Consider the following 16,161-nt stretch of genomic DNA (forward strand, 5'->3'; position numbering starts at 1 on the left):
TGCAGTTTTAGGGTGTTCCCAGAGGTTGCTCCAGTTGGTTGCTAGGGCGTATTAGAGTGTGGATAGGGTGTTCTGGGTGGTTGTTAGGGACTAGGGTATTTCAGGTGGCTGTTAAAGAGATAGTTCACCCAAATATGAAAATTTGATGTTTATCTGCTTACCCCCAGGGCATCCAAGATGTAGGTGTGCTTTTTTCTTCAGTAGAACACAAATGACATTTTTTAACTCCAACCGTTGCTCGTATAATGCATGTCAATGGGGTTTATTTCTATGAGAGCCACTACGGGAGTAAAAAACACACAGACATACGAATCCATAGTAAACAAGGCAACTCCTGGCGACACATTGATGTCTTAAGGCACGAAATGATCGGTTTCTGTGAGAAACCGAACAGTATTTAAGTAATTGTTTTAGCTCATATCAGACAAATCTCATCTAATATTCCCAACACCATTACTTTCGCCAGAGAAGGTCAAAACCCAGTGAGATCATATATATATATATATATATATATATATATATATATATATATATATATATATATATATATATATATATATATATATATAGGATATATATACAGTGAGGAAAATAAGTATTTAAACACCCTACTATTTTACAAGTTCTCCCAGTTAGAAATCATGGAGGGGTCTGAAATTGTCAGCATAGGTGCATGTCCACTGTGAGAGACAATCTATTTTTAAAAATCCAGAAATCACAATGTATGATTTTTTAACTATTTATTTGTATGATACAGCTGCAAATAAGTATTTAAACACCTGTCTATCAGCTAGAATTCTGACCCTTAAAGACCTGTTAGTCTGCCTTTAAAATGTCAACCTCCACTGCATTTATTATCCTAAATTGTGTCGCCACGAGCCGAAGGGTTTTATATGGATTCGTATGTCTATGTGTTTTTTACTCTCATAGTGGCTCTCATAAAAATACACCCCAATGACATGCATTATACTAGCAATGCATGTCAATAATTGCTTAAACAATAGGATTTAATAATCTTAATTTGCGTTCTACTGAAGAAAAAAACACCTACATCTTGGATGCACTGAAAGTAAAAAGATACACATAAAATTTTCATTTTTAGGTGAACTATCCCTTTAAATGGACTATATCATTGAGAAGACAGAGTTAAACAGTACCTGAGGCAACAACAACACTGTAGTTGTCTTGGAAACCATTATCAGCCTTCATCTTTTCTTTTTCCTCATGATTTTTCTTCTCTTTATCCTCCTTCTGTTCATTGATCAGTTTGGCTGTGATGCTGGGCGTGTCTGAAGGGTTAAAAAAATGCAAGATCTTTAAATGTTATTTCACAGTGCATGCGTGTGTGTCTTCTTCAATTGGCACGCAGGCTCTAATACATTTCCCTTTAGAGACATTTACATTAATGTACATGTCAGCTTAACTGATAACATGAATTATTGAAGTAAAGCTGTAACACGCCTGAAAACATACACCAATCCATAACGATAATAACACACTGTACATCCCGTGAGGGTCTTCCATCAGTGGAAGTGATGTGAACATGAGAACGGCTCCGAGACTGGACACCTTACTTACTTGCTGTGCGTCTCAGAGTCTTCTGAAGAACCGAAGACTACATCTGCCACGCTCAAGGTCTCAGGAGACAAGCCATTCATCACACACACATGCTGATGACCATGCCACATGGCAGTTCCAGCCCTACAAGCTTTGTGCATCAGACCTTGAAAGTCTTAAGATGTGGCAAAAGCTGGGTCTAACAGATCTGATAGTCTAGTGCAGGGTGAATATAAAATACGACTACTGGAAATGCTATTTCTTAGCCTGGGTGCCAGCCGAACTTAGCCCCGCCCACAATCATCTTTTTCTTTTAACGTTAAGTTACTTATTCCAGCATGCGTGCAGACAGGGTTGCCAAGTTTTTACAACAAAACCGCCAACTAATAACACAAAACAAGTCCAATAGTTTTTCGAGGGTGTTCTCCTGGGGGAAAAAATGGTGCTTGGGGGGTAAAATGTGTTTTTTTGGCAAAGTTGCCTGCTAAAATTCACATTCCTGGATCTATATATCACATATTTGAGGTCGCTTCAACCCGTGGACATGGAAAAGATCCAGTGGGTAAACCACTGACTTGGCAACACAGTGCAGGTGAGTTATGTGGACATTTGACAACTAATGTTATGTGTTGCTCTGATTGGTTGTAGGTCTATCCAATTGAGGTCTTTCCTGGTTCAGTTGAAACACGGCCCTTAATTACAGCCCAATGGAGCAGTATCAGACTCGTATTCTGACTAGAATTGAGTATGACCCCGTCAGGCTAGCTATTTCTAGTATTTTGGCTTAATTGGTGGATAGTGTGCGAAGATTTATCAAAGCTATACAGTGTCTCTCTGATTTGGTAGAGCACTTTGTAGAGTGGCACAAATACAACATTTTGAAACCGAAGCCAGTGAAATTGTACAATTATCGATAAAAGTTTTGCACAATGAATATGTTAACATTTTTTAACACATTCAACTAAAATAGTCTTTATTATTGAATGTCTTTAAACATTCAGTAATAAAGATTAGGGAAACACATTAAGAGCAACTGAGATCTCAAAATACACAACCATTCAGAAGTCTCTTATGCTCACCAAGGCTGCATTTATTTGATCAAAATACAGTAAAACTGTATTTAGTGCCGATTTGGTGCTCAAGAAACATTTTTCATTAATGTTAAAATCAGTTGTGCTGCTTAATATTTTTTGGAAAACCCAATATATTTTAATCTGAAATCAAAGGGATAGTTCACACAAAAATGAAAACGACCCCAAGATTCAACTTACAAAGAAAGTGAGCAAATCATGGGGTAATTTTCATTTTGCGTGAACTATTCATTTAATGCATACTTGCTAATAATAAATAGCATATTAAATATATAGTATACAAAAAAAAAAAAAACATTTTACTGACCCCACACTTTTGAACGGTATTATATAACAACGTATTCATACCTGAGACACGATCCAATACTTCAGACAGTGTGGTGGAGATGGGCAGATGCAGTTTGCGGAACTTGTGCCCCGCTCCGTACATGGGGTGCTGGATCACATGACTAGTGGCATTAATGCGTCCTTTATAAAGCTTAAGTGGAGAAAAAGAAAAACAGAATGAAACACGTCAAGTTAATAGTGTAAGACCATAAAACTCAGTCTTATACGAGTACATGGACAAGCATATTTGTTGAAATGTTAATTTAAAGGGATAGTTCACCCAAAAATGAAAATGTGATGTTTATCTGCTTAACCCCAGTGCTTCCAACATGTAGGTGTCATTGTTCCTTCAGGTGAACGATTTAAAATGGCCTTAAATATAATTTGAGTGTTTAAATATGATTATGAAGTCTTCTTTTATAACTCTACAGCAATGGGGGAAAATTAATTTGAGGAATTGGAAAGAAATGGCTGATGTCACATAAAAATTAAAATAAATCAATGTGTCAAAACATTAAAACAAAAAACCACTAAGCATTTCTGAAGATTTCCACTATCCACATGGGCAATCCAGACTCCAGGCGTCTTTATACCCTTTGAAGGAGTTCAAAGTGCGTCTGAAAGGGAAAAATGACGTCCCTGCCTTTGAGAGGACGCCTCAGATCATACGGCACTGGCTTGATCTAATGTGTAAACATTAACTTTTAAGAGCCCCTCTGTCGGGACTCTCTGTGAAAGCCTGATGATTAATCTGAGCTGAAACGCACATGATCCCGCTGTAATTTAGCGGAGTGAATGACTCGGCAGCTAAAAAAAGACGTCTCGGGTCTTTACGATTTGGCTTCATTCCGGTTTGGCAGCCGCAGGAGGGGCATAACTCTACATGTCGTCTAAGGGGTGAACTGGTTATGTCCTCCAGCATTTAGATTATGTTTAAGGTGAAGTGTGTAATTGCTTCGCCACTAGCGGCACCAAATAGAATTGCAATGTGTGTGTACTCCAGCATGATTGATAAGGTTTTGAGGATAAATCTGCCCTCTAGTGGTCACCTAACGACAACAGCAATAAATGCCTTGAGAAGAACAGCAACTCGGAAGCACTGGAGGTTTAAATCCCTCTGAGATGATGTAAAGGTCAGGGTAATTTTCCTTGTAAGTGAAGAGGCTTTTCTGGGCTTTACAGTAACAGTAATAAATCATTTAACAGACTAACCAAACAAAACAACTTCTATATAAAATAAAATAACAGCTCAAGAGAGCAAAGTTTCAGCTTAAATGGATTTTCAAAGCATGTTATGACACTGTGTGTGTGCGTGTGTGTGTGTGTGCACCTACCGGGCAGGGAGACTGGAGGAAGACAGTAACTTTCTCGTCTTCAAGCATGAGTTGTAGGAAGAGTCGACGTATAAATCCAGAGATGTTCCCTGAGACTGGAACGTTCCCTCGCTGAGGAGCTGACTGAAACAGCTCACACAGAACCTTTACAAACAAAGAAAAATTCACTTTAATGTAATGTTCACTAAACTCTTTCTAAAAGTATTAATTTGATTGCATGAAGTGTATAACGTAAGAAATATCTTAGTAGCCAAGATATTTTTTGTACAAACAGGGTTCAACAATAAGTAAGGTAGACTGCAAATGTCAAAAGGTTGAAGCAGGTGAATAGTCACACAAAAGCTGCGTTTCCAGCGCAGGAACTTTCACCAGGAATAAGGGTACTTTGGAGTGGAACTGTGTGCTATGAACGCAGGAACCAGGAACACCAGGAATATGAATTGATATCAAACGCACAATAACTGGAATTTAAAAATGCAGAAAAACACATTTTCAATTAACATTTGGACAGATATACGCTAGGATTTGTGCTCTCAACATTTTTTTCTCTTTGTGCCATGAACTTAATGCGCACCGTGACTATGTTGCTTTATGCAGATGATTCTGCACCGTTGATCCGCATATAATAATCATATCCTGTTGCCCCATTAATAAGTTGTGCAATACATTTAAAATAAGCATCTTTTAATTGTATATGATTTGTGTGTGTGTGTATATTATATATATATATATATATATATATATATATATATATATATATATATATATATATATATATATATATATATATATATACATTTTTTTTTTTATTGTTTTAAAAAAATATATATATATATGTATATAAATATGTAATTCTTTATTACTTTATTATCCATATATAATTATATAACTAAAATAAATTGTTGAATCATACGTGAATGTATTTTTTAACATTATAAAATTACTCTGCTCCAAATATTAATTTTTGCTGCTGAATTATATCTAATTTAGTTGAATATTTATTATCATAGTCTATGATTATATAGTTGTATTAATTTGTTTTTCTCTACAGTGTGTATTTAGTGGATTTCAGTTAACAAACAAAAAAGTGAGTATTAGTTCATACTGTATATGAATGCATTTTTTTGTGATTGGCATTGTGATTTTACAGAGTTATATACAATAATTTAATATATAAATATGTTACCTGTAATCTTACACCAAAAAATTATAACTTACAAAGGATTAAATTCATCACAATTAATGAATGAAGCGCACAAAAAAAAAAGTATGACAAAGACCTAAAACCGACAGTTAGTCGACGTTCACACTTGTAGTTCTGTTAGTTTCGTTTGTTTGGTCCGGACCAAAAAGCAAAAACAAAACATATAGTCCCGGTCCGCTTAGCGTTCACACTGGCATTTTTAATAGCGAACCTAAAGTTACCGAACCAAAGGCATAGGGAGACGGTCACAACCTGCTTGGTCAGCTTACCGAAAATTCAAAACAATGCTGTGTGCTGGATTAAATGCAATCATTTTATACGTGTAGCCTATATGGCAATTATTTTTACCCGCTGAGAACGCATGAAGAGCTCAAAATGTTCAAAACATTCAAAACAGCAGCAGGATTTCCTCCATTGTAAGCAGAAACAAAGATCTGGTGCAAAAGAGACGACAGTTCCATCGTCTGTACCATCTAATAGGCAACAAAGGTCCTTTGATGAGAAGAACCAGGTATACTTTTTGTGCGTTTTTTCTAGCATTTTCGAAACATCCGTGTCGGACCAAATATTTTCGAGGCACTTTACCTCTTCGTTGCTCATTTTGGATACACCGATCTTTCCGCGTCGTCAAATCAGCTGACAATGCGTCGCATCTTGTGACATTACGTCCTGTTTTTGGTTTGTTTACATGTTTTTGTCCATATGGCATTTATATATCAACCAAACCGCACCAGAGTTCATTTGGTAGCGGACCGAGACCCATCTTTTTAGCGGTCTCGGTCAGCTTGTTTGGTGTGCAGTGCACCAGGGTTCAGATGACAGCGTTCACATTACTAACCGAGCAATCGCACCAGGGTTCGTTTCAATCAAACCAAACATGACAAGAGTGAACATCAAATAATCATCATAATCAAAGCTCATAAAACTGGCAATTAATCGGCGTAACCACCTCTTTTTTTTTTTTGACAATTAATCGCCAGCCAAATTTTATAATCGTGACAGCCCGAATTAATTTGTCTGGCTATCACCAGACTAAGATCAATTTAAAATTGAACATTGGTCTGGGGAGTCTGCTCTTTATTTTCTACTGCACAAGAAGTGTGATCAACTGGCATTATTTAAATGACTCTATATGCAATTGGATAGTCCTTCAACCATTCAGACCAGAAGAGGTGTGATCAACAGGCAACAACCCATCGCTTCTCTATCCGTCATCGTGTTAAACCCGCCAATAGCGCGTCAGGTGGATAAGCCAGTCTGTGATTTAAATGAATGTACAGGTTTTCAGTTACCGGGTAAAATCAAGTCGAAGGCTGGGTTTACCCAGTCTACTAATTCATAGTATAGAAATAATATTTTTATTTTAAAATTATACAATTTTTTTCCTAATAGTTTACTTGAATTTGCACTTAATGCATGAAAAAAGTATGCTTTTATTCATTGTTTAAAAACAAAAAAGCAACCTGAACACACCTGTGCCATAAGCCTTTGGTTGTTTGGATGGCAGGAGATGCATTGCAGGAAGAAAGCCACTGTGGCGTTCTCGATGGCTGTCCTCTGCTGGGTGGTGAGTCCACTACTGTGGCTTGTTGACGCCAGTGAGTAAGACGCCCCTGAGATGTGAGGTGTCATGCTGGCATGTGAGGTGCTGGCTGATGCACCATGCCCAGAAATACTGCTGCTGCTGTTGGTGTTTGCATTGGCATTAGCAGCCCCACTGGCACTGGAGTGGCAGAGGAGAAACAACAGAGCCGTCCAGAGCGGGTTTACTTCTGGCCCACCCAGCCAGTCTTTCATGGTGTGACTGTTTCCAACTTCTGTTAGAAATCGCAATACAGGTGCTGCCAGCTCAGGAGACAATGGCGGCCTGTTTGTTGAGGATGAAGAGGGTTGGTTGTGTACATATTGGCGTCTCTCCGCCTGTGCGGAGAATCCTGAAGGCAAGGGAAGGTCCGCGCTGACCAACAGGTTGCAGCAAAGATCGGCCAAGCTGCGAACCAGCAAGGAAGGCAGACCTGAGTCCAACAGCTGCTGAATGGCACCAGGAGACTGGGATGCAGCTGCCAGAGTCACAAGCTGGCACTCTGAGAGGGAGATGGGCACAATTACCGGTGTACGAGCATGTTTGGAGTCATCTGTGAGGGAGGCGGCGCTGTTTAAGTCATGTTGCTTCTTGCCGTCATCTGTCATGGCCATACGGCGCTGTGCATTGGTCTGGGCAACAGGGGGCGCAACAATACCCATCCAGGACATGAGCAGAGAGAAGTAACTAGGGTGGATGTGGCACATGGAACAAAGCAAGCTGTCCACAGCCTTCTTTAAAACCATGTTAGAGGGCAAAGACATGGACCAGTTGTACAACAACCTGCGAGAGATGAAGAAAAAGCCAAGCAGCTCTTGAGTTAATAGTTCAGAAATAACCTCATGATTTACTAATGCAAAGACCTGCTCGTGTTAAAGACCGTCAGAGTTTATTTGCTCCACATACACAGCAAAGTTTGTTTCACTTAGTTCTACTCGGTACACATAAAGTATTCATACCTGAAGTGAGGATGAAATATAGAAGAGTGCGTGAAAGTAAGAACAGAATATGTACTCTCATCCTCTACCAAAGCAGAGCACCAAAACACACCTCAGGCATAAATACACACATTCATACACAACTCTTACTTGAACATTTTATACTGTGAGACTGCAAAAAAAAAAAAAGGTGTGTTTATCTGTGTGGACTCACTCGAAGAGCTCTCTGTTGAGCAGTCCGGGTAAGTCGTAGTCCACTGGCAGCTCATAACTGTGCCATAAGACGGACGCCACACAGTGTAGGTGTGATGGGGACGGCATGAGCAACCCGTATTCCCGTGAGGGCGGAGCATTCGGACCCATGTATCCTGACGAAGAACTCTGTTTCAGGGCAGCAACCTGGGAGGAGTCATATACCCACTGCAGCAAAGCCTGGATCCTACAACACATTCACAACATAAAAAAGTGTGTATGAACTCATTCTGTACAGGTATCAGAATAGCGTATAGCACAGAGTGGCTTTTAGAAGACTTCAAAAACTTTAAACACCACTATGGTTCTAATGAAGCATTATCTAGTATAATATTTTCTAATGTTTTTAGATGTTATTAAAGGGTTAGTTCACCCAGAAATAAAAATGTTGACATTAATTACTTACCCTCATGTCGCTTGACACTCGTAAGACATCTGTTCATCTTCGGAACACAATTGAAGATATTTTTGTTGAAATCCGATGGCTCAGAAAATCCTCCATTGACACCAATGTCATTTCCTCTCTCAAGACCCATAAAAGGTGCTAAAGACGTCGTTACAAAGCCCATCTCACTACAGTGATGCTACAATGATTTTATGAAGCGACGAGATTAGCTTTTGTGCGCAAAAAAACTAAATAACGACTAATATAGTGAATTATTTATATTGTTATATTAGTTATATTGGCCGAATTCAAAATAATGTTTCGAACGGTTATGAATCAGCGTATTGATTCAAGATTCGGACTGCCAATGTCATGTGATTTCAGCAGTTTGACATGTGATCCGAATCATGAATCAATACGAATCAATTCTCGTCGCTTCATAAAATTATGGTGGAGCCACTGTAGTGAGATGGGCTTTGTAACGACGTCTTTAGTGCCTTTTATGGGTCTTGAGAGAGGAAATTACATTGATATCAATGAAGGTCTTTCTGAGCCATAGGATTTCAACAAAAATATCTTCATTTGTGTTCCGAAGATGAACGGAGGTCTTACGGGTGTCGATCGACATTAGGGTAAGTAATTAATGAGAGAATTTTTGGGTGAACTAACCCTTTAAGTTAAAGGTAAAACTAACTTTTTTTGTTCAAAATGTACTAAATTAAGGTAACGAGTCAACACGTCATAAATCCTTCTTACAAAACATATTTTTGTCTTACCCTGATTCACAATGGTACGCCTATTATAAAAGTGTTTATATTTTAGACTGGCTTTTCGGGGAAATTGTGCACATGCACCCTTTGCCCATGAGTGTCTTGTCACATCTGTAAATAGAAAAAAGTTGCTCCGGCTCTGTATGGTGTGGTAGTGGCATAGGTTAGTTGTCACAACAAGTGTAAAAGGTTGACATGGAGCACATTAAATCTCGAACCTCCAGGGAATCACCCATAAAAAAAAGAAAGAAAAAAAAGGAGAGAAGCAGAACAGAGAGTCCGCTGGCAAAAATAGACTGCAATAGAGACCATAATAAAATAAGAGGGATAGTGAGAACTGAGGAATTTTAAATGTTGTAAAGGCAACACAGAGATGCCATTTTTATTACTCGTCAGGTAATGTATTTTTTTGAACAGATAAACTGGCATATGTAGCATTGTAAAGCATTATCTATTGTGAAGGGTCATACATCTGCACAGTCAAACAGAGCCCCAGCACAACCAAAACAATGTTGGTTAACACTTTAGAATAATGGTCATTAGTTAACATAATTTAATGTATTAACTAACATGAACTAACCATGAGTAGTACATTTGTTACTGTATTTGTTTATCTTTGTTAACATTAGTTAATAAAAATACAGCTGTTCATGGTTTGTTCATGTTAACTCAGTGCATTAACTAATGTTAACAAGATTTTAATAATGTATTAGTAAATGTTTAAATTAACATCAACAAAGATAAATAAATGCTTTATAAGTGCAGTTCATTATTAGTTAATGTTCAAGAGATATTTCACCCAAAAATGAAAACTCTGTCATCATTTACACACCCTCATGTTGTTCCAAACCTTTATGAGTTTTTTTTCCTTCACATTTTTGGGTGAACTACCCCCTTAACTAATGTTATTACACGGCTTACTTGATTCTGATTGGTCAATCACACATTTCGGCGGTATGTTATTCCCAGATAACAACTGCCAAAGTTGAATAACACACCGCTCATCTGGGTACTACGAGTTATCTTGACCGGTACTACTAATATGCTTAATGCTGTTGTTGACTCTCTGGTGCCATCTTATGGCTGTTAAACACTTAACCGCCATTGGTTACAATGGAAGACTTCCATGGGTTTACTTTATAAAAGTTTGAAATATGGATATTTTTCTTACACAAACGCATCAATTCGAATCAGAAGGCCTCTATTAACCCATTGGAGCTGTGTGGAGCACGTTATTTGACGGACAGCTGTATTTTTTTTATGGACATCAAAAACAGCTACAACTACTGCTTGGATTAACGTTAGCCATGACTTTTTAAATATAACTCAGATTGTACACATCTGAAAGAAGAATGTCATATACACCTATGATGACTAGAGGGTGAGTAAATCATGGGCTTACTTAGAATTTTGGGTGAACTAACCCTTTCAGCATTCATTTTCAACATGTAGCCTATGTTAAAAATAAATCTTTAGCAATAGATAAAGGCTGAAAGCCGTTTATAACGTTTTTTTCCTCGCGAAAGCTTTGTGTAAGAGCTAATAAAATATTTAAACTCAAGACAATATTTTGTGTCATATTTACTTGAGACTAGTAGCCGTTTCGCGTCAGGGTCCTGACTACTCTGTCGGGGTTTATTCTGCCATAACAACCAGTTGAACTAATGAACATTATTCTAAAGTGTTACCCAATGTTCTTCCAAAAGTTAATTCAGTTTTAACAGTAGTTTAACTGCTAGAGGGTCAAGTTACATAGTGGACCTTTAATAGAGAAAGTTGAGATACAGTTTACGGTTAATAAATATAACGGTTCTTATTGAGCAATGGACAAAATCAGTATATTTTCAACTATTCAGTCTTTTTGAAATGTGGAATATACTGAATATGGACGCCCATTTTCCACTACATAAAAAAAAAGATTAAATAAAGTCAATATTATTGTTGAAATCATGAGATAAAAAGTCATTTATGACTAGGATTGGTATCATTTTAATTTGAACGATTCTGCTTATCGATACAGATTCTTATCGATTTTAAATTCCAATAAGATTTTTAAAAAACAGCAAAAACAATTACCCTAACTAATATAAATAAGCATTTTTAAAGACAAGTAAACACTCTCTTTACTAATTAGTAAATCACACAGTACTCCTCATTATGACATAAAACATCAACTACAAAAAAAACATTGTATAATAATTATGACTTTTTATCTTATAATTTAGTTTCTAATGATTTCTATGGTGTTCCATACTTAAACCAGAATAAAAGCTCACTCTGATTTTGATTTGAGACAGTAAAATAAATACCCAGCTTTTTAGGCCCACCGGTATAGGGAATAAACATGCAGTAATGGCTCTGGAAAGATTCATTACAGACCTGTCTTTGGTACCGGGGTCCTGAGTAGTGCCAAGCTGGTAGAGGATGTCTATGGTTGAATCTGATGACAGGCCATTTAACCTCCCAAAGAGCAGCGGACTGTTCAGATCTACAACACAAACAAAACCACCAATCAGATAAAAAGGAAAGCCCAACAAAATCATATAAAGGGGAGAACTAATGTAATACAGAAGAATACTAATTTTTCAGCATGATAGTGCTTAATATTTGGATAAAGCGGTCAAGCATTGAGGAGAATCAATCTTTATGAAAATGAGTGGGCAGGTCTTACTGGCCAAATCAGTGCCAGAAGCAGCACAGTTACGCAGCAAGATGTCGATGAGTTTAAGGCCTATGCGTGTGGACTGGAGACCGATCTTCACCAGCACCGCCTCGATGTTGGGCGAGTGCATGCCGCAGTACGGGGACATGAGGAGGGCGGCGCAGGTCTGCAGGAGGTTTGCCGTAGGAGCAGCAGCGCTGGCCATCATGGCCTCCAGATCAGAAACGTGAGTCAAACAATGATGCAGCAACCGTAGCCAGCCAATACTGAGAAAGATAGAGAAAATGGCATTTTATAATAGTGACTTAAAACAAGAAAACAAACAACATCTCACTAAACTGATTATTTCCAATACCTGGTTTTAGAGACCTGGTCCTCAGAGGGAAGGAAAGGATTGTTTACAGTGGCAGAGGAAGTGTTTCCAAAAGCCGTCAGGCCCAGTAGCTTAATCTGCGAGAGGCCCAGAGTGCTGGCATCCCGTGGCCTGTGCAACCTCAGACACACGGCAGATGCCACCTCTGCCTTTACCAACTGGAACTTAATGTAGGTGAGACCACTAGTGATGACCGGGGTTGACAGGGGAAGCATGTTCACACCATCTGCGCTGATCTCCACAGACACTGAAGATGGGCATGCTGGGAAAGACAGAGCGAGAGAAAGACAAGCATTAAGTATCCTAAAATACTTTTAGACACTAGTATGAAAAACTTCATATATAGGCCAAATATAATATACAGCTGTGTGGAGTTTTGGACCAATAATATTGCATTGTGTGTGTGCACTCACTGGCGAGGGATGCCAGGTGGGGTTGTATGTGAATCTCCTTGAGAAGAACGGCAGCGGGGAGGTGGATGGTGAGGTCACACCAGGCCTCTTCAGGAAGGAAGATGTAGGACCAAGCTGCAGAGCGGGCTCGTCGATGTGGGGGCGTGGCCTGCAGCAGCACTTCTGCTGGCTGTGCCGTGGGACTGCTGGAGGTGATGGTGCCTGCAAGGGAACAGCATAAACTATGAATATAAATCTTTTTAATGCTTAAGAAACTGACGTTTATATGAAAAGGTGGAGCTTATGGCTTAAAGCGTGCTTGCTGTACCAAGAGGGGCGAAGTTGTGCAGTCCTTCTGCATTGTCTGGTTCTGATGTGAGCACTCGTGCTTTCAGGCTGCCATCTGCTGCTTTTCCAGGTCCAGAGTCGAGGAACTTCATGATAGTAGACACCATGCTGCGTGCAGTGTTCACGATGGCTCGTGTGCTGGTGACCATGTTGTTACAGATGAGCTGCACACCACCTAAATGTGCGCACACAGAGTCAGAACATACAGACCAGCTCAAAAACGATGTCTTCTGAAAGTGTTAGTGCTGGCATACCCATGTCATGGAAGGCTTTCAAAGCCTCGCTGGTGTCAAGCACTCTCAAAATAAACCACAGTAAAGGCTCAGAAAGTTGACATGTTGATAGAGATCCCTGTAAAAAATAATAAAAGCACTCAGCATTTAAAAAAAGCAATGACAGCATATTAAGGGCTGATTTACTGTTTTTGTATTGCTTTTTTATCTACTGAATGTTAACATTTGAAAAGCTATTTAAATGTTTTTGTAGGGCACAAAATAGTAGCATAGACCATGTTTTGTAGCATTTAGTTAATTTCACAAAATAAAATGTGTGAAAAAGTAATAAAATCGTCACAGATCGTCACAGAATAAACTCTGTGGTCTCTCACTTCCTCTGTGATGAGTCTTACCTGTCGGCCCATATAACCACAGGCCATGTAGGTGAGAATGGGCTGCAGCATGACCTGGACGGATGTGGCTCTTTTACTTAGAGTAGTCAGGATGGTGAAGAGGCCATCACCCACCGAGATGGCATCCAACCCACCATGAAAGTTCTCGTGTTTTGTTAGGTGAAGCCCACTAGCACCTAGACAGAGAGAGAAAACACATAAGTAAAAGAAATGGATGGATTATAATCAGTATATAATAGAATATAACAAAACACCATTCAAATATTTTGCAATATCCATAATTTAATATATACTAATATGCAATATCAATATTATTTTTAATATCTGTCTAATAGGCTGATTTAGTGGTCCAGAAACATTTCGTCTTAATGTTGAAAGCATTGAATATAATAATTACAATTTAGCATAAGGTCAAATTCTCGCTATTAACTACGACTTTGGCCTCTAACTCCTAATTACTGTTTAAAGGGTTAGTTCACCCAAAAATGAAAATTCTGTCATTAATTACTTACCCTTATGTCGTTCGACACCTGTAAGACCTCTGTTCATCTTTGGAACACAAAAGAAGACATTTTTGTTGAAATCCGATGGCTCAGACAGGCCTTCATTGACACCAATGTCATTTCCTCTCTCAAGAACCTTTGGCGATCTGAACCGCTGATTCGATACACTGATTCATAACTGTTCAAAGCTTTGTTTTGAAATCACTATCGGCCCATCACTATACTACACTAATTCGTTATTTTGTTTTTTTGCGCACAAACTATTCTGTGCTTCATAAAATTGTAGAGCCACTGTAGTGAGATGGGCTTTGTAACGACGTCTTTAGCGCCTTTAATGAGTCTTGAGAGAGGAAATGACATTGGTGTCAATGGAGGATTTTATCAAAATATCTTCATTTGTGTTCCAAAGATGAACGGAGGTCTTACGGGTGTCGAACGACATAAGGGTGAGTAATTAATAATAATTTTCCTTTTTGGGTGAAATAACCCTTTATAATAGTTATTAGTAAGGTAGCTGTTGATTAAAAGATGTAGAATCAACATTAATATTACATAAACATTAATATGTGCTAAAAGCAATTACTTAATACTAGTGAGAATTGGACTCTAAAGTGTTACCAATAATACAATAACATTTATTGTATTCATTTAAAATAAACTACTGTACCAATGATCATGGCCATGGCGCTGCTGTTGCACTGTCCCAGAGCCGACAAGATCTGACTCATGATCTGCTGATTGGCCAAAACCAGGTCTGCCACACCCGCTGCTGGTCCCTGGTGCTGAGCTGTGCCTGCCGCCCCACAATCTTTGCTCCCACACACTTTTTCTTCATCTGATACACTGTCAGTGGCTCCGCCCGCTGGGGGCAGCCTCCCGCTGAACTCCCGATCACCCGAAAGCGGCAGCATCACCAAAGCATTGACCAGCTTCAGCAGGTCAAACATCAGCTGGTCTCGTGTGGTCTCGCCACACACAGCCTTGGCGTCGCCGGGGCGGATGATATTGGCAAACAGACCCCCGAAACAGGCACGGGCGCCCACAGAACTATCTGAACCACTACGCGAGACCACCTTCTCGGAACAAGTTATGTAGTGATGAACCAGGAAGGTGACTGATTCGATGACGGCCAAGATGGTGGTCACAGAAACCACCTCAAAGTTTTGTTCCAGGGTAAACTCCAAAAGCTTCACCTGTGCATCTAATGGGCCCTGACCAGACTGGAATGGACCCCTATAAACAAATGGTTGTTATTTATTTAAAACACTCACAAATTTAACAAGCACAAGTTAAAATACATAAACGTTGAATTGATCGTCTACCTCTCAGTGGACAGGATGTGCAACAATTTAAGTAGAAATTCGCTGAACATCTGTGGACATGTGGAGGACAGATGCACCTGCAACCTGGTTAAAAATTCCTGCAAAGCTTGTGTTGCAGTGGGGCCGACCTGGAAAAGAAGAGGAGTCTGAGAGGCATTTGCCAAATATATCACTATGAAATCAGTCATTCATGCATGTTCATTAAACTAAAAACCTGTGAGCTGTGTTGGCTAGTGCCGTGAGGGTTTCCTCCAGACAGGAAGCGCACAAGCACGTGCACAAGTGTGGGGTCAGACACCATCTGCTGGGCTGTGCTCTCCTGCACACCCATCCCACTACTGGAGGCTGAAGATGTAACACAACAGTTATAAACGCAGTTAATCTGAAAATAGGTCACCAGACTGTTTGCTTTTATAATCAGGCTGTAGTGGGGCAACACAACATGAATCTGCTGAGCTTGCGGGATTCCCCCAGAGAAAGACTACATATAGAA

The 16,161-nt window shown here is 39.2% G+C and overlaps 1 protein-coding gene across 1 annotated transcript in view; it reads right to left on the reverse strand.

Annotated features, from left to right (window-relative positions):
- The window catches only part of birc6 (baculoviral IAP repeat containing 6), a 138,609-nt gene that overhangs the window by 65,260 nt on the left and 57,188 nt on the right, over positions 1–16,161 (reverse strand). The window contains exons 45-59 of the mRNA XM_067455590.1: positions 15,883–16,013; positions 15,669–15,796; positions 15,014–15,579; positions 13,844–14,019; positions 13,470–13,566; positions 13,196–13,390; positions 12,889–13,089; positions 12,458–12,737; positions 12,112–12,368; positions 11,820–11,928; positions 8,248–8,472; positions 6,987–7,878; positions 4,310–4,453; positions 2,997–3,126; positions 1,158–1,289 (exon numbers count right to left, since the gene is read on the reverse strand). Of these exons, the coding sequence (XP_067311691.1) occupies positions 1,158–1,289; positions 2,997–3,126; positions 4,310–4,453; positions 6,987–7,878; positions 8,248–8,472; positions 11,820–11,928; positions 12,112–12,368; positions 12,458–12,737; positions 12,889–13,089; positions 13,196–13,390; positions 13,470–13,566; positions 13,844–14,019; positions 15,014–15,579; positions 15,669–15,796; positions 15,883–16,013 (3,663 nt within the window). The remainder of the gene's footprint in view (positions 1–1,157; positions 1,290–2,996; positions 3,127–4,309; positions 4,454–6,986; positions 7,879–8,247; positions 8,473–11,819; positions 11,929–12,111; positions 12,369–12,457; positions 12,738–12,888; positions 13,090–13,195; positions 13,391–13,469; positions 13,567–13,843; positions 14,020–15,013; positions 15,580–15,668; positions 15,797–15,882; positions 16,014–16,161) is intronic.

Source organism: Pseudorasbora parva, chromosome 10 (genome assembly GCF_024679245.1).
Source record: "Pseudorasbora parva isolate DD20220531a chromosome 10, ASM2467924v1, whole genome shotgun sequence".
Classification (NCBI taxonomy): domain Eukaryota; kingdom Metazoa; phylum Chordata; class Actinopteri; order Cypriniformes; family Gobionidae; genus Pseudorasbora; species Pseudorasbora parva.